A 22,780-nucleotide genomic window follows, 5' to 3' on the forward strand; every position below is an offset into this window, starting at 1 on the left:
ATCTAGCCTCCATCTGTAAGAAGTCACAAGTATCCCACAACTTTAGGGGGGGAAGGAAAAACATCAGCAGCTGCACATTAACTGTAAACACACTTCCTTGTCTGCAGCTGCCTGTAAGTAAACTCATCAAAGTTTTTCCGCTACTCTAACTGTCTAAGGGTTACTACAAGCTCTTCTTATTGAGAGCGGCTATCTCAGAACGGTACCTGCCCTCTGCAGCACAGAAAAGGTGTCCACCACCTAGCGGAACAGTTACAGCTTGGTTCAGGTAGCTGAATTGAAGGGACAAAGAAACTGGTTCTACAACTTATCTACAGGGTAGGGCAAGCGGCAGGATGATTGAGCACACTCAACACAGTTAAGGAAATGTGACCCAGCTATGGAAGCTTGGGGAGGGACATGTCTGTCAAAAAACGAAGTAATAACAAATAAATGTGTACAATATATTAGTTAATGAATCCAGCAGGTAGCCTGGCGATTAAGAGCGTTGGGCCAGTAACCGAACGGTCGCTGGTTCGAATCCTCGAGCCACCAAATTGGAAAAATCTTCGATGTTTATTTTAGTGATCACACTATATACTGTTCATATCGTTGTTTGTTCTGACATTTCACAAGTTCACGTGCAGTATGGAAGTTCAGTAAGTCCGGTACTGCTACACCAGTGCTGAAATTACACAACAGTATTTTTATGGCTAAAAAAAGTGGATGTGTTGTGCAAGGCTATGTTACAATATTGTTGCATCGTAATGATGCATTACATAGGAAAGTAGACGCGAGGACTCCTAGCACCGCACGACGCTGTGGCCACAGAAGTTTGTTTCCTTTACGTCAAAGGTTTTTCCGGGTTGCTAGCGAGCTAGCAAATATTTTTAGAACTAACCCATCATTCGTAGCTCTTTGTACTATATGTGGAGCTAGTTTACAGAGCTGTCTCGGTAGGCAATAGGAAAGTCGAATAACTATGTTAAACTGAGAAGATGTCTTAGTCTGACAGTTACAGAAATGGACTGATTATTATTTGTCAATTGTCGTGAATTTACAGTCATTCAAGCAACTGAGTGCTTGCTAAGCTAGCTAGCAGCCAGACTCTAGCAATGCCTCGTCCCTGCAAACCAGCCACAAGTGATTCGCGCAAGTCAGTAGGACGAACCTTATGAACGGGAACGCGAATTTGCAGGCAGGTAGGATAGACCGATACCCTACATGACAATTTAGAACATAGCTATGTATGCATACATAAGCTAGTCAGCCATGTCCTGCTTTATGATGCACTATATATGCAAAAGTATGTGGACACCCCTTCAAATGAGTGGATTCGGCTATTTCAGCCACACCCGTTGCTGCATGTGTATAAAATTGAGCACACGGCCATGCAATCTCCATAGACAAACATTTGCAGTAAAATGGCCTTACTGAAGAGCTCAGTGGCACTGTCAAAGGATGCCACCTTTCCAACAAGTCAGTTTGTCAAATTTCTGCCCTATTAGATCTGCCCCGGTCAACTGTAGGTGGTGTTATTGTGAAGTGGAAACTGAACAATAACAATAGCTCAGCTGCGAATTGATAGGGTACACAAGCTCACAGAACGGGACCAAAAATCATCTGTCACATCACATACTTTTGGTCATGTAGTGGATTTATATTATTCTTACAGTAGCTACTCTTTTTCTTTTTTTCTTTACTCCTACAGCTGCATTGGAGAAAAGAGATCGAACTCCTGTCAGACCTTGCATACTGTGGTTTAACCACTTTCTCAGCTAGGTAAACAAACAGCTTCATCCCCGTAGTACTGTGTCAAATCTGATACGCAAGCATGTCTTTACCACACATCCTCCCTGTCCCTTCACGTGTCATCCAGGGTACTAGAGGGCGAAGAGTATGTCAATATCATCCAGGTGGACCCCACCCTGTGCAGGGTACCGTCCCGTGCCAGACAAGGAGCCCAGGTGTTCCTCCATAGCCTGTTTCCCTACCTGCTGGATAAGTTGCTGGTGTGCCTGGAGAATGAGCTGGAGGAAAGCCAGGGAGGGGGAGGCCGGAGAGCAGAAGTGGCCAGTCCCTGAAGCCATGGAGCCTGGATCAGAGGGTGGTGGGGCAGCTCACGGAGCCCCAGAGGAGGGTGTGCGTGCTGGTCTTGTTGGCCCTCTAGCAGGGACTCTCCATCATCCACCGGTTGCACGTGGCCCTGTTTTACATCAGCAGGGCCTTCTACCACCTGGGGAAGAGGACGGCCGGCATCAGCTATGTGGGTATTTGTTTGTGAACCTATGAAGGAACAGAGATTCGTGTCAATGACGTGAGCCCCATTGTTAACCTTTGCAACTACCACAAAGGGTAAAGAAAGCTTCAGAATATGTTTTGCTTGACATTAAGAAGCTATATTTTGGGGTTTAAAACCTATTCATGCAATCCCAAATGGTTGGATAGTAGATCCTTTGCTACACCACTACTAATATCCAACTGATTTGAATAATGTCTCATCTGTACTAGATAAATCTAGCTAGCTTGCTGCTCATTGCTAGCAGGCTGCGTGGGCAGCCAAGCAGGTTGGAACTGGGTAGCTACCTGGCATTACAGATTGACAAACAAGCCAAAAAGGATTGTTCAGACTAGATATATAACTAGCTAACTAGCTTAGCTGGGTTATCAAATGAATGCCTGTGTTGGAAAATAGCTAGCTTGTCACATTCAAAATCCTTAGCTAGCTAAGCAGCTTGAGTCACTCCCTGACTTTTGGTGATGCAGTCCATCCTGACCGTAAAACCAGTTATTCTAACCTAATCTGTTATCAATGACAACTAGTTGGCACACATTTTTTAATTGCACACAAAGTGGTGTTGTTGTTTTCTGAACAATATTTCTGATTGATGTTGAGAAACTGCCAATGCTTGTTTTGCCTCAACTACAGCATGACACTAAACGAAAGTTGTAGCTCTTGGTAAATGCATTTGCTAATGTTCCCACTAGACATGAGCCCACTAAACTTGTCAGTTTTTTCAGTGGCACAAGACACCGTACTGCATGCAGTTGTTGTATTGAATTAGCTTTTCACCACCTTGACTTCGTAGCTTGAAATAAGTGGTAAAAGTGATTTTGTTTTGTCAATTTGACATGGTTCCTCATAGGTCGTAAGTCAGACATCAACTCGGTTGTAGATACAATTTTTTCATATCATGTATTATATTTTTAGCCATTTAACGCAGCACTAAATTGAATGTTTCAAAATTAAATTCATTTTTCTTTACCCATGGTGGGCAGGACCTAAGCAGTTGCCAGGGAAGCAAGGCCTCAAAGGGATGTTTTTCTCCATTCAGTAGTGCACACCGTAGCAAATGTTTTTGCAATGGAAAATAAAAACAATTTATTTTTCCGAGTTCAGGTAATCCCTCAAGCGCATTTGTTTTCTGTTGCAAAATGTTTTGCTACTGTGTGGCCTAATGAATATGACCCATGTTACTAGTGAATGCTTCAGCATGCTATTTCTCCCCGGATGGTTAGCTGCGGGTGTGTGATGGGGGATGACAAGGCCATCCGGAGCAGCTACAGGCTCCTGGGCGCGGTCTCCCTGCTGAATTTTGCAAATACACATGTTACAGTTAACCCATAAGAGTGTGTCCCCGTCCGGCCAGGTCCCAGTCTGTAGAAGAGCCCAACTCACCCTGTGCCTCTCGCTGTATCCTGTGACTAGAGGAGAGGAGGCACTCGACCTCTACCCCATGTGGCCACTTGTTCTGCTGGGAATGCATCACAGAGTGGTGTAACACCAAGGTGAGACCATAGATGCATTAAATGACTACTGTTCTATTTGATTATATGGAAGAAACACTACGTACGTTCTTTAAGGGGCCAATACTACTATAAAAGTGGCACGTCCAGAAATGACCTCTACACTGCAGGCACTTGTGTAGGTCTGACAGGACTGGAGGGGTATAAAGAATGAGAAATATTTCACCTATCTTGCATGTCAGAGGGTCAGTGCTATGAAACAAAGTTAAAAGCTATAAATGCAATGCATCACTATTGTTTTCTCCCTCCACAGACAGTGCCCTTTGTGTCGTGAGAAGTTCCAGCCTCCTCGACTGGTCTACCTGAGAAACGACTAGTTTCCAGAACCACTAGCGTGCCTTTTATTACATGGCTTCACTTCCTAAATGACTGGATCGCCACATTGGACTGTTGAATAGTTAAACACGCCTTTGTCTTTCTTAGAGTTTAGCTATCCCTGTTCAAGTTACTTCCAAATAGCATCTCACTTCAGAGAATGCCTAGAGATCTTATTTTGGGACCTTGATTCAGATATTGCTGAAAACTCTATCAAGATATCTCCAGTGTGAAACAAAATGGATAAAGCATTTCAAATAGTTTTTGTAATATTGCAGAATATTATTGTGAAGCTCTGTCCTCAGCTCTTTCATTCTGTGTCAGGGATACACACTGGAATCATTTGTGTATATTTTTCGTTCTTTAATATACTTGTTTTATATATTTTATGGGCATGCATAATGCAGTGTACTATATTAAACAATCATTAATTTTGAAATGGTTTGCATATGGATTGTATGTCTAATTTATCTAAATTAAAATATAAATCAACTATGCAACTTTTGTAATAAACAACTGTGCAATTATTGACGTGTCTTGTTTTATTGATAAAGTGGTGACTCTAATGCTTGTTCATATTATGGCTGTTGTTATGGCTCAGTGACGTCTTAGCTCCAGCCTGCATGCTCTGCTACTGACTGGCTGCGAACGGAAGAGTTGGTTCAGGTCAGTGGAAACCAGCAAATTGGCTTTAAATTGTTCGTTCATGAAATTCTATTCTGAACCGGTTTGGAAAATAAATCTACCAATAATACATTAACTATCTTAGTGTGTCTTGCTATGTGAGCTTTCTACCACCGGTAATTTAACGGTAGCTAACGTTAATCAAAGCTCAGCTGCACACTGTAACCAAGGTAGCCAGCTAGCAGCAGTTAGCTAGCTATTTGCTTTGATCATGCACTTTCCACTTTGTCAATTTAACTATTTTGCGGCAAGATGACATGTGTAGACAGTTGATATAGGAAGTCCCAGCCAATTTACAAGTGTGTAGTCTTTTTAATCTGCCTCTGATCCGCTTAGTGGGGGTGCCATGTGTTCACCAGGCAGCAGTAGCCAATCTGTGCTGTAAAGGCAATAGAACAGTGAACGAACGCTGATAGATTCCAGTAAATGGTAAGAAACCTTGACCTTTATAATTTCTTTCAAATAGACATTATGTCCACAAATGTATTTAAATGTAATGCTTTATTCAAATCTTTGGCCCAAACAAAAGGCTGCCTAGTATGAAAATTAATAATGCAATTAGGTCTGAATTATATGTGCCGCTCCACATTTCAGAATGGCTTGGCATTCCCAGAGAGGTCAGGGGAGGCAGTCTGGGGGATTGTCTCAAAGAAAGTACGTGCCCAGGAGGCCCCTGGTCCAAAGCAACCTGTCTGTCTGTGGGGAGAACGACGTGGACCAGTTACTAGACCTCCTTTCTACTCTCAACGAAGACAGGTCCCCCTACTTAAGTGTCTCTGATGAGGTGCTGGACAGGCACACATCTGAGCCTGTCTTGAGACCGAGAAACCTGAGCCGCAACACTGACTCAACAGAAAGTGGTCCCTCTTGGAGTGCCAAGCTTGGGAAGTTGTCCCATCAGGGAAGTGAGGAGAAAGGGTCAGAGGCCAATTTGACTGACAGGGATATCATTGTTCCTGTTAGGTTACAAGGGGGTGCTTCATTGACCTCTGGTCATCCTTATGGCTCAATTGCGGGTCGAGGTGATGGTGGCAACTGTGTCAATTGGCTTGGGAAATGGGGCAGGGGACGGCAACAGCCAGTGGAGAGAGAATGTGTCTCTTATGTTCAAAAATGCAACAGCGGTTCACTAGGTTCTACCTTTCCCAGAGATGCTCCTTTCTACCCTGAAGTCCCCGACTTGCTAGACAGGCGTCAGGGGGATCATGTAAAGCCTGCATGTCCGAAGCAGAATGATAACGTGTCAACATTCCAGGATCTACTAGAGTCCTCCTGGACATCTGCGAGCTTGCATAGGTCAATGTTGGATCTGGAGATTGGCTTATCATTGGTGGATCTAGGCCTACTACCCCAGGCACTGAGTACCTCTGGAGACTTGGCCTTATCTCATGTGAATCTTGAATCTCCTTTAGATAACGAATCTCATGGCCCTAGGCCCTTTATCTCTTGCAATGCAAAAATGTCATGCTTCATCAACCACTGTCACAAAGGGGGCAGAAGTTGTTCTACCAGGAAGGATGGTTCCTCAACAAGTCTGTATAAGGCCAACAGGGAAACCAAGTTCTCTGAACTCCATCTTCATAGCAAAATCGCAAAGAATGCTGGACAACAATCAACAAACATCCATTCTCCTAGTGTATCAGTGAAGGCACACATTGAACCATGGTGGAAAGCTGAAAGAAAGGCAGAAAAGAAGACTGATGTTTTTGCATCGGCCATGCGTGGCTCAGATTTCCCAAGTAATATGTACTTTTTACCTGCAAGCCTCTCTCAGTATAGCTTCAGCGGTAGACAAAACAGCACAGAGGTGGCGTACCCTGAGCATAATACAAAATGGTCCAATGAACTCTCAGGTCAAGCTAAGTCAGATTCAGTGGACACTGTGCATAGTTTTTATCCTACTCTAAAAGGGGTGGAGGATTTGTCTGAGGTGCCGAGAGTCACAACAAGTAATCCAGCTGTGTCACATTCTCTCTTGTGGGAAGAAAGACTTGCAATCACTAAGAATTTGGGTCAAATGACCCTCTCGGACAGAGAGAGGGCAGCTCACCTGAAGCGAAGCACTCCGAATGCGCCAAGCCAAGACAACAGAGAGGGCCTCTCTCTGCGCCTCCATAGCCATAGCAGAAGAACTCCTGGGTCAACTACTCCTGAAAGTCAATGTCAGATCGACCCATTAGTTACAACACACACAGGCACATTGCATACGTTGACAGGAGGCGCCAGTGGTGAATTTCTTGGCGAAAGAGAGCTGTCTGCAGTTCATCAGTCCTTGCCTGTGGTACGTTGACACATTTAAGCACTTTTGCTGAGCGTGTGCATGTGTATGTCTATTTATATGGCTGTGAGTGTGCATACATGCATGATCGTGTTTGTCATAACAGGCTGTGTGTAACATGAGAACATGATCCTGGCCACTCTAACGCCTTTCTTTTGTTTGGGCAGCCTATTGACGCAGTAGAGATTCATAGCCCCAGTCTTGTGGAGACAATAGAGGACAGGTATGGGACTCCTTAGGTAAAATATCAGCAAAAATAACAAGTCACAAGCTGTCACTAAAACACCTGACACAAAATAATTGGGTGAAAAAAAGCACACCAAAAAAACATTGAGGTGCTGGACAGGTGTCAATTCCATTTGGACTTTGCCTATTTAGGACGGCAATGGACATTTTAATGTTTTGGAAAATAATGAACCAGCAGCCAACCTTTGTAGAAATCATTTTGGGGTGAACTTCTGTTCAACAGCAACACCTCAAGTGTATAGGTATTGTGTGTGTGTGGGGGGGGGGGGGGGGTGTTGTGGTATTGTGATGTTTGTGCCTTTTAATTACACCTGAGTGTTGGAATGTACTTGTAGCAGGTGGCTGGCACTCTACAGATTCAGACTGCAGTTGCGCTGCTTCAGGACATGGGACCATCAGTGGAGGTCACACACACGGGCCAGACTCCAGCACCGGAGACACTTACTGAGGACCGGCCTCTCTGCCCTGAGGTGGGCTGTGGTGACCCGACGTGCCCAGACAGACACCCTTGCCAGGAGGAAAGATGCCCTGACCCTCGCCCACTGTTTCCATCGGGTCAGCGATGATACTCAGCCTGGGTGCCTGTCTGTTTTTGCTCTCTTGCCAACTCCTTCAATTGTATGCCAATTCCATAAGGAGTTGGCAAGAGAGCAGAAACAGACTGGCACCCAGACTAATAATTACTAGGGCCAGAGGGTTTTCCCCACCATGTAACCAAATCAGGAAAAACTCCTAGCCATAACAATAACTAGGACCCTAGTTCTTCCTGGTCATGTCACATGGTCACGATGAACTCCTGGCCCTATGAAGAGTGCATGGTGTTTATGTTGAGATTTACACTAGGCCTTATGAGGGTATGAGGGTAAGACACCCCATCCACCACCAATGTGAGGCACCCACCTATGTAACAGAGGACAATGTGCTGTTGTTGCCGGGGCAGAATGTCTGTTCAGTGTTTTCTCTGATTTTCACACAGTAGAGCTAAATAACAAATATGACATGTCTTCTGAGAACATATTGCTCAACTCAATGTTACATGGAAACTAACCTCGTCCCCATGGAAACTAACCTCGTCCCCAGGCTCAATTGCTACCGCAGAGTGCCAGCTGGCAGACAAGATTGCATGGAAACAAACTTTGGCTATTATCTGGGATAGCTAACTAGCCAACCTTAATGTATGCTTGTATGAGAATATTAATTTATCATAACTGACATACAGGGCATTTGGAAAGTATTCAGACCTTGACTTTTTCCACATTTTGTTACTTTACAGCCTTATTATAAAATGTGTAAAAAAAAAAAAAAATGTAAAAACTCAATCTACACACAATACCCCATGATGACCAAGCGAAACAGGTTTTTAGAAATGTTTGCATATTTATTAAAAATAGAAAACAGAAATACCTTATTTACCTAAGTATTTAGACCCTTTGCTATGAGGCTTGAAGTTGAGGTCTGGTGCATCCTGTTTCCATTGATCATCCTTGAGATGTTTCTACAACTTGGAGTGCACCTGTGGTATATTAAATTGATTGGACAAGGCACACCCCTGATTTGGAAAGGCACACCCCTGTATATAAGGTCCCACAGTTGACAGTGCATGTCAGAGCAAAAACCAAGCCATGAGGTCGAAGGAGTTGTACGTAGAACTCCGAGGCAGGATTATGTCGGCACAGATCTGGGGAAGGATACCAAAAATGTCTGAAGCATTGAAGGTCCCCAATAACACAGTGGCCTCCATCATTCTTAAATGGAAGAAGTTTGGAACCACCAAGACTCTTTCTAGAGCTGGTCGCCCGGCCAAACTGAGCAATGGGGGAGAAGGGCCTTGGTGACCAAGAACCTGATGGTCACCTTTACAGAGCTCCAGAGTTCCTCTGTGGAGATAGAAGAACCTTCCAGAAGGACAACAATCTCTGCAGCGCTCTACCAATCAGGCCTTTATGGTAGAGTGGCCAGACAGAAGCACTTGACAGCCTGCTTGGAGTTTTCCAAAAGGCACCTAAAGGACTCTCAGACCATGAGAAACAAGATTATCTGGTCTGATGAAACCAATATTTAACTCTTTGGCCTGAATGCCAAGCATCACATCTGGAGGAAACCTGGCACCATCCCTACGGTGAAGTATGGTGGTGGCAGCATCATGCTGTGGGGATGTTTTTAAGCGGCAGGAACTGGAAGACTAGTCAGGAGATGAACGGAGCAAAGTACAGAGAGATCCTTGGTGAAAACCTGCTCCAGAGTGCTCAGGACCTCAGACTGGGGTTAAGGTTCACCTTCCAACAGGTCAACAACCCTAAGCACACAGCCAAGACAACGCAGGAGTGGCTTCGGGACAAGTCTCTGAATGTCCTTGAGTGTCCTAGCCAGAGCCTGGACTTATTAAACCTGATCGAACATCTCTTGAGAGAACTGAAAATAGCTGTGCAGCGACACTCCCCATTCAACCTGACTGAGCTTGAGAGGATCTGCAGAGAAGAATGGGAGAAACTCCCCAAATACAGGTGTGCCAAGCTTGTAACGTCATACCCAAGAAGACTCAAGGCTGTAATCGCTGCCAAAGGTGCTTCAGCAAAGTACTGAGTAAAGGGTCCTATTTATTTTATTTATTTATATATATTTGCAAAAATGTCTGAACCTGTTTTTGCTTTGTCATTATATGGTATTATATGTAGATTGAGTGGGGAAAAAACAATTTAATACATTTTAGAATAAGGCTGTAACATTCTTTGGGGAAAAAGGCAAGGGGTCGGAATACTTTCCGAATGCACTGTATGTGTAATGTGTGCTACGAACAACATACAGAAATGTAATCTTCATGAACATCCAGTTTATTCAAACTGTTAGTTATTCCTCTCCTTCTTACAGTGGAGGAGGTGTGTGGGACAGATGCATTGTGTCAACGTGAGCCCTGGCTCTGTGCGGGGTGACATTGGGGTTGTGGATTGCCTGCTGAGGAGACTGACCCAGCCCAGCGACACCCTGGTCCTGAGGACGGCCTACTGTGCCTGGAGGAGCCACATCCAGGGCATGCAGCTCGGCAGGGCATCGCTCATACACTATCAGTAAGACAGACACACACAACCATCCACTGGGCATGCAGCTCGGCAGGGCATCGCTCATACACTACCAGTAAGACAGACAGACACAACCATCCACTGGGCATGCAGCTCGGCAGGGCATCGCTCATACACTACCAGTAAGACAGACGCACACAACCATCCACTGGGCATGCAGCTCGGCAGGGCATCGCTCATACACTACCAGTAAGCCAGACACACACAACCATCCACTGGGCATGCAGCTCGGCAGGGCATCGCTCATACACTACCAGTAAGCCAGACACACACAACCATCCACTGGGCATGCAGCTCGGCAGGGCATCGCTCATACACTACCAGTAAGACAGACACACACAACCATCCACTGGGCATGCAGCTCGGCAGGGCATCTCTCATACACTACCAGTAAGACAGACACACACAACCATCCACTGGGCATGCAGCTCGGCAGGGCATCGCTCATACACTACCAGTAAGCCAGACACACACAACCATCCACTGGGCATGCAGCTCGGCAGGGCATCGCTCATACACTACCAGTAAGACAGACAGACACAACCATCCACTGGGCATGCAGCTCGGCAGGGCATCGCTCATACACTACCAGTAAGACAGACAGACACAACCATCCACTGGGCATGCAGCTCGGCAGGGCATCGCTCATACACTACCAGTAAGACAGACACACACAACCATCCACTGGGCATGCAGCTCGGCAGGGCATCGCTCATACACTACCAGTAAGACAGACACACACAACCATCCACTGGGCATGCAGCTCGGCAGGGCATCGCTCATACACTACCAGTAAGCCAGACACACACAACCATCCACTGGGCATGCAGCTCGGCAGGGCATCTCTCATACACTACCAGTAAGCCAGACACACACAACCATCCACTGGGCATGCAGCTCGGCAGGGCATCGCTCATACACTACCAGTAAGACAGACAGACACACACAACCATCCACTGGGCATGCAGCTCGGCAGGGCATCGCTCATACACTACCAGTAAGACAGACGCACACAACCATCCACTGGGCATGCAGCTCGGCAGGGCATCTCTCATACACTACCAGTAAGCCAGACGCACACAACCATCCACTGGGCATGCAGCTCGGCAGGGCATCTCTCATACACTACCAGTAAGCCAGACACACACAACCATCCACTGGGCATGCAGCTCGGCAGGGCATCGCTCATACACTACCAGTAAGACAGACACACACACAACCATCCACTGGGCATGCAGCTCGGCAGGGCATCTCTCATACACTACCAGTAAGCCAGACACACACAACCATCCACTGGGCATGCAGCTCGGCAGGGCATCGCTCATACACTACCAGTAAGACAGACACACACAACCATCCACTGGGCATGCAGCTCGGCAGGGCATCGCTCATACACTACCAGTAAGACAGACACACACAACCATCCACTGGGCATGCAGCTCGGCAGGGCATCGCTCATACACTACCAGTAAGCCAGACACACACAACCATTCACTGGGCATGCAGCTCGGCAGGGCATCGCTCATACACTACCAGTAAGACAGACACACACAACCATCCACTGGGCATGCAGCTCGGCAGGGCATCGCTCATACACTACCAGTAAGACAGACAGACAGACACAACCATCCACTGGGCATGCAGCTCGGCAGGGCATCGCTCATACACTACCAGTAAGACAGACAGACAGACACAACCATCCACTGGGCACAGATGTCAGTTCAACGTCTAGTTTTGATTTACATTTGGTTGATTTGTCAACTAACGTGAATTCAACAACAAATTCCCTTACGTCCTTTACTTTTTGCAAATCCAATTGGGATTTACAAGGTCATTTCCATGTAAATGGACCCATGAGCACCAACATGTGAAGTTCATAGGAGCACATCAAATTTGGTGTCAAATGAAAGCGGAGTTTACATTTTTTTTATAAGTTACGGCATATCAATTTTTCAAAAATATTCCTTCCTAAAATGTGGAATAAGCAAAGGTTCCTCTTCTGGTTAAACAGATGGAAAAGGGAAACATCTACCAGAAAAAGTGTTAAAAGGTATTAGAAATGAATCAAAACACAATATTATTGAAGTTAAAGACCCTTGCCAACTAATATAAACACTTATATTTGTCTGATAAATGACTAAAATATAATGTTTAATTTTGCTGAAATTATTTGCCTTCTATAAGAAATATTGCCTAGTGTCTTGTCATTCTGTTACCAAAAACCCACATATCTTGAAGATATTTTCTAATTTCTCTCATGAGGGAGGATATTAATGACAAGTAAAATAGATCTACTAATTGGTTAGTGTTTTTACTGATAACAATTTCGTTTATGATTTCTTAAGTGATTAAAACGTGTCACTGTTACAAAATGCTGAAAAATCTGTATCAGAATGACTCCAATTGAATTGGCAAACGGGAAATGGTGGTAGTCACAAACCACAGTTGGGTAACCTGTTACTGTCCTCTCTTCCACTGACATACTGTTATGTTCAGCTCATAGTGTCTCCTGTTACTGTCCTCTCTTCCACTGACATACTGTTATGTTCAGCTCATAGTGTCTCCTGTTACTGTCCTCCCTTCCACTGGCATACTGTTATGTTCAGCTCATAGTGTCTCCTGTTACTGTCCTCCCTTCCACTGACATACTGTTATGTTCAGCTCATAGTGTCTCCTGTTACTGTCCTCTCTTCTACTGACATACTGTTATGTTCAGCTCATAGTGTCTCATGTTACTGTCCTCCCTTCCACTGACATACTGTTATGTTCAGCTCATAGTGTCTCCTGCTACTGTCCTCTCTTCCACTGACATACTGTTATGTTCAGCTCATAGTGTCTCCTGTTACTGTCCTCTCTTCCACTGACATACTGTTATGTTCAGCTCATAGTGTCTCCTGTTACTGTCCTCTCTTCCACTGACATACTGTTATGTTCAGCTCATAGTGTCTCCTGTTACTGTCCTCTCTTCCACTGGGATACTGTTATGTTCAGCTCATAGTGTCTCCTGTTACTGTCCTCTCTTCTACTGACATACTGTTATGTTCAGCTCATAGTGTCTCCTGCTACTGTCCTCCCTTCCACTGGCGTACTGTTATGTTCAGCTCATAGTGTCTCCTGCTACTGTCCTCCCTTCCACTGGCATACTGTTATGTTCAGCTCATAGTGTCTCCTGTTACTGTCCTCTCTTCCACTGACATACTGTTATGTTCAGCTCATAGTGTCTCCTGTTACTGTCCTCCCTTCTACTGGCATACTGTTATGTTCAGCTCATAGTGTCTCCTGTTACTGTCCTCCCTTCCACTGACATACTGTTATGTTCAGCTCATAGTGTCTCCTGTTACTGTCCTCCCTTCCACTGACATACTGTTATGTTCAGCTCATAGTGTCTCCTGTTACTGTCCTCCCTTCCACTGACATACTGTTATGTTCAGCTCATAGTGTCTCCTGTTACTGTCCTCCCTTCCACTGACATACTGTTATGTTCAACTCATAGTGTCTCCTGCTACTGTCCTCCCTTCTACTGACATACTGTTATGTTCAGCTCATAGTGTCTCCTGTTACTGTCCTCTCTTCCACTGGGATACTGTTATGTTCAGCTCATAGTGTCTCCTGCTACTGTCCTCCCTTCCACTGACATACTGTTATGTTCAGCTCATAGTGTCTCCTGTTACTGTCCTCTCTTCCACTGGCATACTGTTATGTTCAGCTCATAGTGTCTCCTGTTACTGTCCTCCCTTCCACTGACATACTGTTATGTTCAGCTCATAGTGTCTCCTGTTACTGTCCTCTCTTCCACTGACATACTGTTATGTTCAGCTCATAGTGTCTCCTGTTACTGTCCTCTCTTCCACTGGCGTACTGTTATGTTCAGCTCATAATTATGAAACAGTCTGGACAACCCCTTCCTCTCTCTCTCTCTCTCCAATTAATGTCACCTCTCCCGGCTTTTACCAACGCCTACCCATTAGCCCCCTCTCTTTTAATTTACTGTAACCACTGCGTTCTCAGCCACTGAGCACTGGTCGTTGAAAAGTAGTTGAAATGTAGATATCTGCTTCACAGGTTTGGACAGTACAGTAAAAAAAAGTAGAGTATAGGTCAGTATTGTACTGTAGTACATCACAGTACTATGCAGAACAGTAGAGCACACTAGAGTAGAGTGCAGTGTAATGTATTGTGCTGTACTTTACTGTAATGTCTATACAGACGTCTATGATCGGTTCAGATTTGGTCCGGTCCGTAGAGCCCTGGACAGGTGTAAATTTTAAGCCCTACCCATTCCCGCGACGTTCAGGCCCTACCCTATTGCTTCTGACAAATTTAAGGCCCGGCCCGAAACCCAAAATCAGAAATAACTTCCTCTGTTAGTAAATCCATTATCTGCTCCTCTCTCTCTGTCTGTCACTCGCTACCTGCGCGCAGCTCGCTCTGCTAATGGCCGCTCCGAGTCTGAGTGGCCATAGCTACGGCTCTGATTTGGGACATGAGATAGCAGTTAGCTACTTTGTCACTCGAATCTCTGACAAAACTTAAGGAACATAATTATTTTCTGTGAAATATTCTCTCCTGTATTATATTTGAGAAGGTTGAAGCACTTCTGACAACAATATTATAATCTTAGTTAGATATGACTGTACTGTGCAGCAGAGCACGAGCAAATGGCTCAGCTTCAAAATGTTAGTGATCAATTTTGTGATATCCGAGCCCTTCCCATACCCTAGTTATTGATGAAAAACATGCCTTACATGGCCCTAACCCGATGTATAATGTTGGGGCCTGTCGGGTCGGGTGGCAAAGCTCTTCAGGGCTGTACCAACCATATTTGGTTTTGTGTGGGGGGGGGGGGGAGCTCATTACAATAATAGGCAATGTGTAGAATAATACCCAAACTTGCAAAGGAGGATATTTGTGTACCTTTGTGTACCTATTCAGGATACCTTACAATGAATACATCACATATCCATAATTATGTATTTCTGTATAGTACAGATCAAGGAACCATGATGTCATTCTGTTACCGTCATTCTGTTATCAGGTGTTAATCCACTTCACTTACTGTAGTTCAGTAACCAAAATAACATTTTAAACTTAAGGTGTCATATAACTGCAGAAAGAATGGGTTGTCAGACTTCTTTGAATCTTAATTTATAATAGATATTTGAGGGTTTTTTTTACAACTTGGACACAAAAAAATAGATTTTAACGCCATTCTGTTACAAAACTATATCTGCGCTGTTCTTCAAGTAAATGTGTTTGTCAAATTGTCGGTGGAATTTGTTGAAAGCGGTCCTTGTTTATAGAAATGTAAGGTTTAACTTTGCAATCCATGGTTTTTGTTTGGCATACATTTTAAGGTGAAAAATCTGAGTCTCATCATAATTCTATTACCATGGAATGGCCCACAATTGACCTCAGTATCTAGAGCAATGTCATTCGGCTGTGAATGGGAGAGATGCCCTACAGTATGCACCCCTAAACTTGTGAACAAAACACGTGAACTGAATGCACAAGCATCTGTAATAATAACCTCAAAGACTTGGGCCATGTAACATTTTTCTGTGTTTGTCCCCTACCAGTCTGACTCTGCTGTGTAAGCACTGGCTGGTGTGGAGGCAGGCTGGTGTGAGGCTGCAGGCGTGGGCGCTACAAGCCCAGAGGGCAGCCCTCCACTGGGACCGCAGGCAGCAGGGTCGGGCCTACGTCTTGTGGAGAGCTGCCTGGGTCACAGCACGTCTGGCCACAAAACAGCACAGGTAAAGTGACAGTTATTGATAGTTGTTTGCGTTAGTCTTCCATGCTGACCAAACCGCTTGCGTAACGTGTGCGAGCATTACAAAATAAATGTACACAAACATGTTATTCAATCATTGCATCCAAACTGCTCGTGAGCGTCTGCGTTGCCAGGGGCTAAAATAGAACATGGTTCTATTTGTGACGCTTGACGCTTTGCAAGTCCCCCCTCTCCCGATTGGTTATTAGGAGCATATACCCGCGTGGGTGATTGAAAGATGAGCTGAGGTCCACACTCCAGTCCAGTTGGTGGTGGTAATGCACCTTAAAGTTGGTTGCCAACCGCCATATTAAGTCCAAAGAAGAAGCCTGAAGGAGGAGAGATTACTAGAAACTAACTTGGTTTACCCTTTTATCTGTGGATGAATTGTCGGAGTAGATGACCTTGTACATTTCAAAACAACCCAATATTTATATCCCAGGACAAATTAACTAACAGCAAGCTAGCTAAATAGCCATGAATGTTTAATGCTTTTCGACCTGTCCCCAAATGAATATTGTTGGTTCAGAGTTGGTTTTGATATTTCAACCTGAGTGTCCTGATCACGTCTGGTGTGGATGGACAAAATCAACATGCGCACGCCCGGTCTAGTCAGCATGTTAGGCCTAGATTCAATCAGATCCAGTGTTAACTGGCGGTAACCGACAACCGCATAGTTGATGTTTTGGTGGTATCGGAGTCGAGGTGGAACTGCGTTGGAGCTGTCGAATCGGTGAGCAGCTGCTCTTGATCATTATCACAAAGCCACACCCATCCCACTCGCATTAGTTCAGAGGGAGAAAGTGTAGGTTATATGGAAATAACGCTCAAATTTAAAATCATTAAACAAAATGAGGACTTCTATCAGCCTAATCGAGGTGTAGATTACATCTCACATTCCAGTGTTCAAACTTGTAAACATGGCTGCATGGGATCTCTTAATGCGACTCCGTGCAGCCAATTGCAACTTCAATCTCATGGTACTGTGTGGTCATCTCCTCTGAGTTTAGCCTTATGATGTTGTCTGTTCAGGAGGATACAATGTTCATGTAGATCAGGTATGAGTGTTTGTTGAGTAAAACTGTGAGTCATGTCAGCTCTACACATTACATTTCTACCTGCAACGATAAGAACATTCCGTTAAATTGAACACACCCCTGCTCTTACACAGGGCGTCCTGCCTGGCTGCAGCCTGGAGCGTGTGGGCGGCCCGGGCCACACAGAGGGAGGAGGAGCGATCTGCTAGGGCCAATCAGAGTGCTGGCTTCCACAGGAGGAGCCTACTGCAGCACAGCCTTCTGCTGTGGCTAGAGAGAGCAGAGCAGAGAAGACGACAGAGGGATAGGCTGCAACGCATCGTCAGGTCATAACCCTACTAGTGCGGCCAAATAGTGATGGCCATAGGGTTATGTTACAGTTGTGATGGTCTTACAGTCACTAAATTGCCTAGCTAGAATGGACCAGGAGACAAACTGAAATTCAATTTATTTTCAAATGGAAATGGCCCATTAACTTTCTATGAGGATCTTCCAGCTTATGTCCTCTACTGATATACTGAACAAAAATATAAACGCAACAATTCATGATTTCACTGAGTTACAAATCAGTCAATTTTAAATAAATTCATTAGGCCCTAATCTATGGCTTTCACATGACTGGACAGGTGGCGCAGCCATGGGTGGGCCTGGGATGGCACACTGGCACAGGCCTGGGATGGCACACTGGGGAGCCAGGCCCAGCCAATCAGAATTTTTCCCCACAAAAGGGCTTTATTACAGGCAGAAATAACCCACAGTTTCATCAGCTGTCGCTGGGGGCTGGTCTCAGACGATCCCGCAGGTGAAGAAGCCAGATGTAGAGGTCCTGTGCTGGCATTGGTATACATGGTCTGCGGTTGTCAGGCTGGTTGGACGTACTGCCAAATTCTTTAAAACATTGGAGGTGGCTTATGGTAGAGAAATTAACTTTTAATTTCAATATAACAATATTAACACATTCCTGCAATCAGCATACCAATTGCACGCTCCCTCAACTTGAGACATCTGTGACGTTGTGTGACAACTGCATATTTTAGTGGCCTTTTATTGTCCCCAGGTGCACCTGTGTAATGATCATACTGTTTAGTCAACTTCTTAAGCCACACCTGTCAGGTGAATGAATTATCTTGGCAAAGGAGAAATGCTCACTATCAGGGATGTAAACCAATTTGTGGACAAAATTTGAGAGAAATAAGCTTTTTCTGGGATCTTTTATTTCAGCTCATGAAACATGGGACCAACACTTTACATGTTGCGTTTTATATTTTTGTTCAGTAATTGATCCTATCCTTCTATGTGTAGGATTGACATTTGAATACCTCAAATTCAACAATATTAACACACACTGTACAGATCCAAGAATAATGATCTTATCTCTCCCTCCCTCCCGCTTTCTTTCTCCCTCCCCCTCTCTGTTGGTTTGTCTCTATATGACTTCCACACACACACACAGGAGGGTTTCCCAGCGCTGGCGCGAGCACACACACAGAGCCCGGTTGCAGCGTGTGTGTGTCGAGGCCAAACAGGTACTCTGCAGACAAATTTTAGCAGGCAAGTGGTGTGTGTGTGCCAGTGAGCCCTCTTAAGTCTTACCCTGACTTCAAACAAACACACGACAGCCTTGTTTAAGTCCCAACTCTCACACTGACTGGCATAGTGCCTCCCTCTACAACATGCCGATTGTCTTCTCCTGCTAGACCAGTGGTTCCAAAACTTGGGGTCCGGTCCCCTGAAATAGAAACCTTCTGAGAAACTTGTTTTTATCTTCAAATGGGTATAGAATACAACAGTTTACTGTCGACTACTGGCCTTTTACCCTATTAGAATGAGCTTTCGTGTCATTATTATGTGTTGGGACAGCCTTTGGGACCTACAATTTAGTGAATATGAACAGTGTTAACTGGGGAATATAATTTTTCCAAGTGGTGTCCCCTGCATTTTCTAAAGGCAATTTGGGGTTGTGTGCAAAAAAAGGTTTGGAAACCCCTGTGCTAAACAGCTGGCAGTCACACATTAAATAGTTCCCTTTGATATGTGCTTGCTTAAAAGTGCTAGCTAGTGGTGCCAGAGTGGTGTAAAACCAAGAGACTCAACTGACTGAATTGCCGACGGTCTGTTTTCCTCGTTGAGTCTTTGGGTTTCAAACCTGTCTGGCGCTAGCATGCACTGGCTTGCACAGAAGTGACACAATTATGGGCCAGCGGCTAATGAAGTGTCTATTAGAGTCATCGGGATGATGAATGTCTTTTTGCCTCATCTCCTCTCACCAGTGGCCTTTGGGAGGTGGCACCAGGAGTTTGCCCGGGCAGACTGCGGGCACAGACTGGTGCAGAGATGGCACTACCTGCTGGAGTGGAGGAGACTGCAGGAGGCGTTTACATCCTGGAACCGCAGGGTCCTGGTCAGGAGAGGGGCCCTAGAGATACAGGAGAGAAGGCAACGGGCACAGCTCTCACAGTCAGTCTATGGAGCATAGACAAATTATGTAATATGAAATGTCTCCATTTTGATTCAAGTGTGCTCCAGTTAGTTTTGAGTGTGCCTTCAGAGTTTAACATTGATCAACATTGTTTGTGTGACCCCCATCGCAGCATCCTGCGTGGCTGGCGGGGTGTGGTCGAGCGCAGGGCGGCGTGTGTGTGTTACTGCAGCGAGAGGAATGATCGGATGGTCGCACACACCCTGCAGAGCTGGAGGAGAGCCACAGCGCTACGGTCTCTACACACACACCTCCTCACACACCTGCTGGAGAGAAGGACACAGGCGCTGACCCTAGGGACACTGACAGGTTGGCCTGGCGTCTTAACTTCAATGAAATCTTCTGTCATTCACTTCTTCTTTCCCATAAATCCTCCAGGGAAGGCCAACCCTCAATGCTTGTCGAGCTACTGGGTGTACAGGCTTTAAGCTCCAGAGCAGGACTGCAGCAAAAGCCTGTACGCCCGGCAGTTCTTCATGAATTCCATGGCTGTTAAAGTGCAAGTGCGTGCTCAATCTCACACGTAGGGAATATGAGGCAGAGTGAGGCGGTGACGCCAAGGTTGTATGGTGGTGCCAGGCTCATCACATTGGAGGAGTTGTGCGACAACCTGCAGCTCCAGACAAGCTTTCACTCCTGGAGGAGGGAGAGGAGCAAGCTCCAGCTAGCCAGGTAGCTACCACCACACTGCTGCTCTCTCGTCTTGGCCCCTTTTTTTTTTAATCGCTCAGCGTTTTTTTCCCCCTTTTGACTTTCTTGCTTTGGAGTATACTTAAACTGCTCTGTCTCCCCTTCAATATTTCCATCCCTTGCTCTCACTCCCCACCTGTCTCAGACTGTACTGTGTGGCCCGGGCGAGGGAGCAGATGAGATTGGCGTTGCAGCGTTGGCATGAGCTGGTGTGGGATTCCCAGGCCTGCAGGGTGCACAGGTTCAGGACTAGACTGGCAGCGCTGGAATCCTCTTCCTCTGGGTTCGGCAGCACCTCTCCCCTCTCCCTGAAGCTTGCTGTGGCAGAGCATAATATCAGCACGGAGCTCAGCGATTGGTCAAACAGCTCCTCTTCAGCACAGATGGACAGAGGACTCCCCCTACTGGCCTCATCCCCATTGGAAAGTCTCAAGACCTGGTCAGTCTGGTGAACACACACACTGTTTGAAAGAGGTGGTGAGTGTTAGAGTATGACTGACACACACATACAAACATTGTAACCCTGCTTCAAGGCCTTTTGCTCTCCTCTCCACAAAGCTTCCAGGTCGAGAACCATGTTGATTTTGCAGAAGGTGACCAAACTTTCTGTCTCGAGCATCAAAGTCTCCCAGATCACAAGAGCTCACCCAGATTAAAGGTATTTCATCCGGTGTTTGTATAATCTCCACACACTCTGGCATCCTTTATCAAAACATACAACAATGCCAAAAGTAAAAGAATATCCATCTTCTCTCTTGGTCAGGGTGTCATGGGGAGTGTGGTGGGCCGGATGCTGCGTCCCTCCCTCAGCGTGGCCTTCTCTCAGTGGAGGGACTATGTCAGAGTCGGCAGGGAGCAGCGACGCCTCATGGGCCTGATGGCAGACGTCCGCAGACAGGCAATGCTTGGCACCGCCCTCAGCCTGTGGAGGAGACACACCCAGAGCCTCAGCACCGCAGCCATACACATGGTCAGTATTATAGCATCATTATATTATCAAGCCCTATTCTATCAGGGAGGCTGAAATTAGCTCCCTACCCTTTCCTCTTTTTAGATTTTGTAAGGGTACCGTACACGATTTTGGCCACAATTTAGCTGTCCCAGACAAGTTTGAGATCGGAGACAAAATCCCCGTGTCGTCGCCTACTCGGGGCACGTGGCCGTCACCGACACTTGTTTAATGTGAACCGGTCAGAGATGCAATCTGAGGGCTACCTCTCCCATATTTCAGCCATCCCAGACATCATGATATTTTCAAAAATGTTTGATTTTATCGGCACAATCGCCAATGCTCTTGTAGTGTGAGATGTGCAACGACAAGCTTTGAGAATGATGATCTGCAATAGCCAATGACGTTGTTTCGCATCACCCAGAATGTGTAGACTCTTGAGCAGGAGCGACGTCTACTACTTGCCTACTAGTATGCGTTTGTAATTGCCTTTAACCAAAGCATCAAATCGTTACAGCACTGAAGTTCACAAGCAATGCTATTCAATTCAACATTTATTGGCTAGGTATTTCAACTCTGTATGGCAAGCATGAATGTCTGACGGAAAATGTTTTGAGGCTGCTTTGAGCCACAGCTCGTTCTAGCTACACGATCCAATCACATCATCACATAATTGTTTTCGGGTGGTGGTATCGAGAATGCTCACGGCCAAGTGAAGAATCTTGTAGTGTGTGACGTCCCCGTCTGTGCCGCATCGTTTAGTTTGTACACCACTACGTTGGCAAGACAAAAAAGTACAGGAAAGGTGGTTGTTTAATGTGAGAGGCTCAGCGATGTTAAGATTTTGAAAGTCGTGTAGTGTACACCCAGCATAAGGGGTGTAGTGGTGGAGCTTCCTTCATATTCAAATCAAATTGTATTGGTCGCGTACACATTTTTGCTGATTTTGTTGCGGGTGTATCGAATTGCTGTGTTGATTCAATGACCCAAGCCCAGCTCAGTTAAAGCCTGCCATTGTGTCGCTGAGTTGTCCATAATGCTTCAGAAAATGTACATCATCACTGGGGCAATGGTAGACACAATGTAAGTGTGAGTAACCAAGTTTATGTCCCTCTAACTGCCTCTGCTGATCCTACAGCTATTGTATGCAGTAATCATGTGCATATCAACCAGATTTATACTGTTAGCACTGAAGCTGTGTGCCTTAGTAGGAAGTCCACTGTGTGCAGCTTACCCTGCACTAACATAAATAACATGAGCATGTTTATGTTCTGCTAAGCTTCCCAGTAAAGCAATGAAAACAATCAAGCATCCCAGAAAACTGCTAAAAATAGCTCACGTTAAGAAACAAGGTTCAAGAAATCAATAACTTGCTAGTAACAGATGACATTCATATTCTATCTCTGAAACTCACTTAGATAATACCTTTGATACAGTGGTAGCAATACAATGTTATAATATTTACAGAA

The 22,780-nt window shown here is 45.4% G+C and overlaps 2 protein-coding genes across 2 annotated transcripts in view; both read left to right on the forward strand.

The window, feature by feature from the left end:
- The first annotated feature begins 4,690 nt into the window (after window positions 1-4,690).
- On the forward strand, window positions 4,691-18,962 carry LOC123726225 (uncharacterized). Its single transcript, XM_045693361.2, has 9 exons — window positions 4,691-4,767; window positions 5,122-5,214; window positions 5,380-7,066; window positions 7,231-7,286; window positions 7,645-7,864; window positions 10,178-10,374; window positions 15,963-16,139; window positions 17,328-17,519; window positions 18,647-18,962. Exons 3-9 carry the CDS (start codon window positions 5,381-5,383, stop codon window positions 18,777-18,779), a joined length of 2,661 nt encoding a protein of 886 aa, XP_045549317.1. The 5' UTR covers window positions 4,691-4,767; window positions 5,122-5,214; window position 5,380; the 3' UTR covers window positions 18,780-18,962.
- Window positions 18,963-19,109: 147 nt separating this feature from the next.
- LOC106567362 (uncharacterized) overlaps window positions 19,110-22,780 on the forward strand; it is an 85,971-nt gene continuing 82,300 nt past the window's right edge. The window contains exons 1-6 of the mRNA XM_014136516.3: window positions 19,110-19,650; window positions 19,785-19,981; window positions 20,200-20,344; window positions 20,508-20,801; window positions 20,921-21,020; window positions 21,126-21,332. Of these exons, the coding sequence (XP_013991991.2) occupies window positions 19,427-19,650; window positions 19,785-19,981; window positions 20,200-20,344; window positions 20,508-20,801; window positions 20,921-21,020; window positions 21,126-21,332 (1,167 nt within the window). The 5' untranslated portion in view covers window positions 19,110-19,426. The remainder of the gene's footprint in view (window positions 19,651-19,784; window positions 19,982-20,199; window positions 20,345-20,507; window positions 20,802-20,920; window positions 21,021-21,125; window positions 21,333-22,780) is intronic.

This window comes from Salmo salar, chromosome 13 (genome assembly GCF_965601325.2).
Source record: "Salmo salar chromosome 13, fSalSal1, whole genome shotgun sequence".
In the NCBI taxonomy this organism is placed as follows: domain Eukaryota; kingdom Metazoa; phylum Chordata; class Actinopteri; order Salmoniformes; family Salmonidae; genus Salmo; species Salmo salar.

Coding starts and splice junctions, on each gene's coding strand:
- LOC123726225 (XM_045693361.2), top strand. CDS start 5,381: ATGGCTTGGCATTCCCAGAGAGGTCAGGGGAGGCAGTCTGGGGGATTG. Junction 10,375..15,962: donor GCATCGCTCATACACTATCA/GTAAGACAGACA, acceptor GTCCCCTACCAG/TCTGACTCTGCTGTGTAAGC. Junction 17,520..18,646: donor AGGCTGCAACGCATCGTCAG/GTCATAACCCTA, acceptor ACACACACACAG/GAGGGTTTCCCAGCGCTGGC.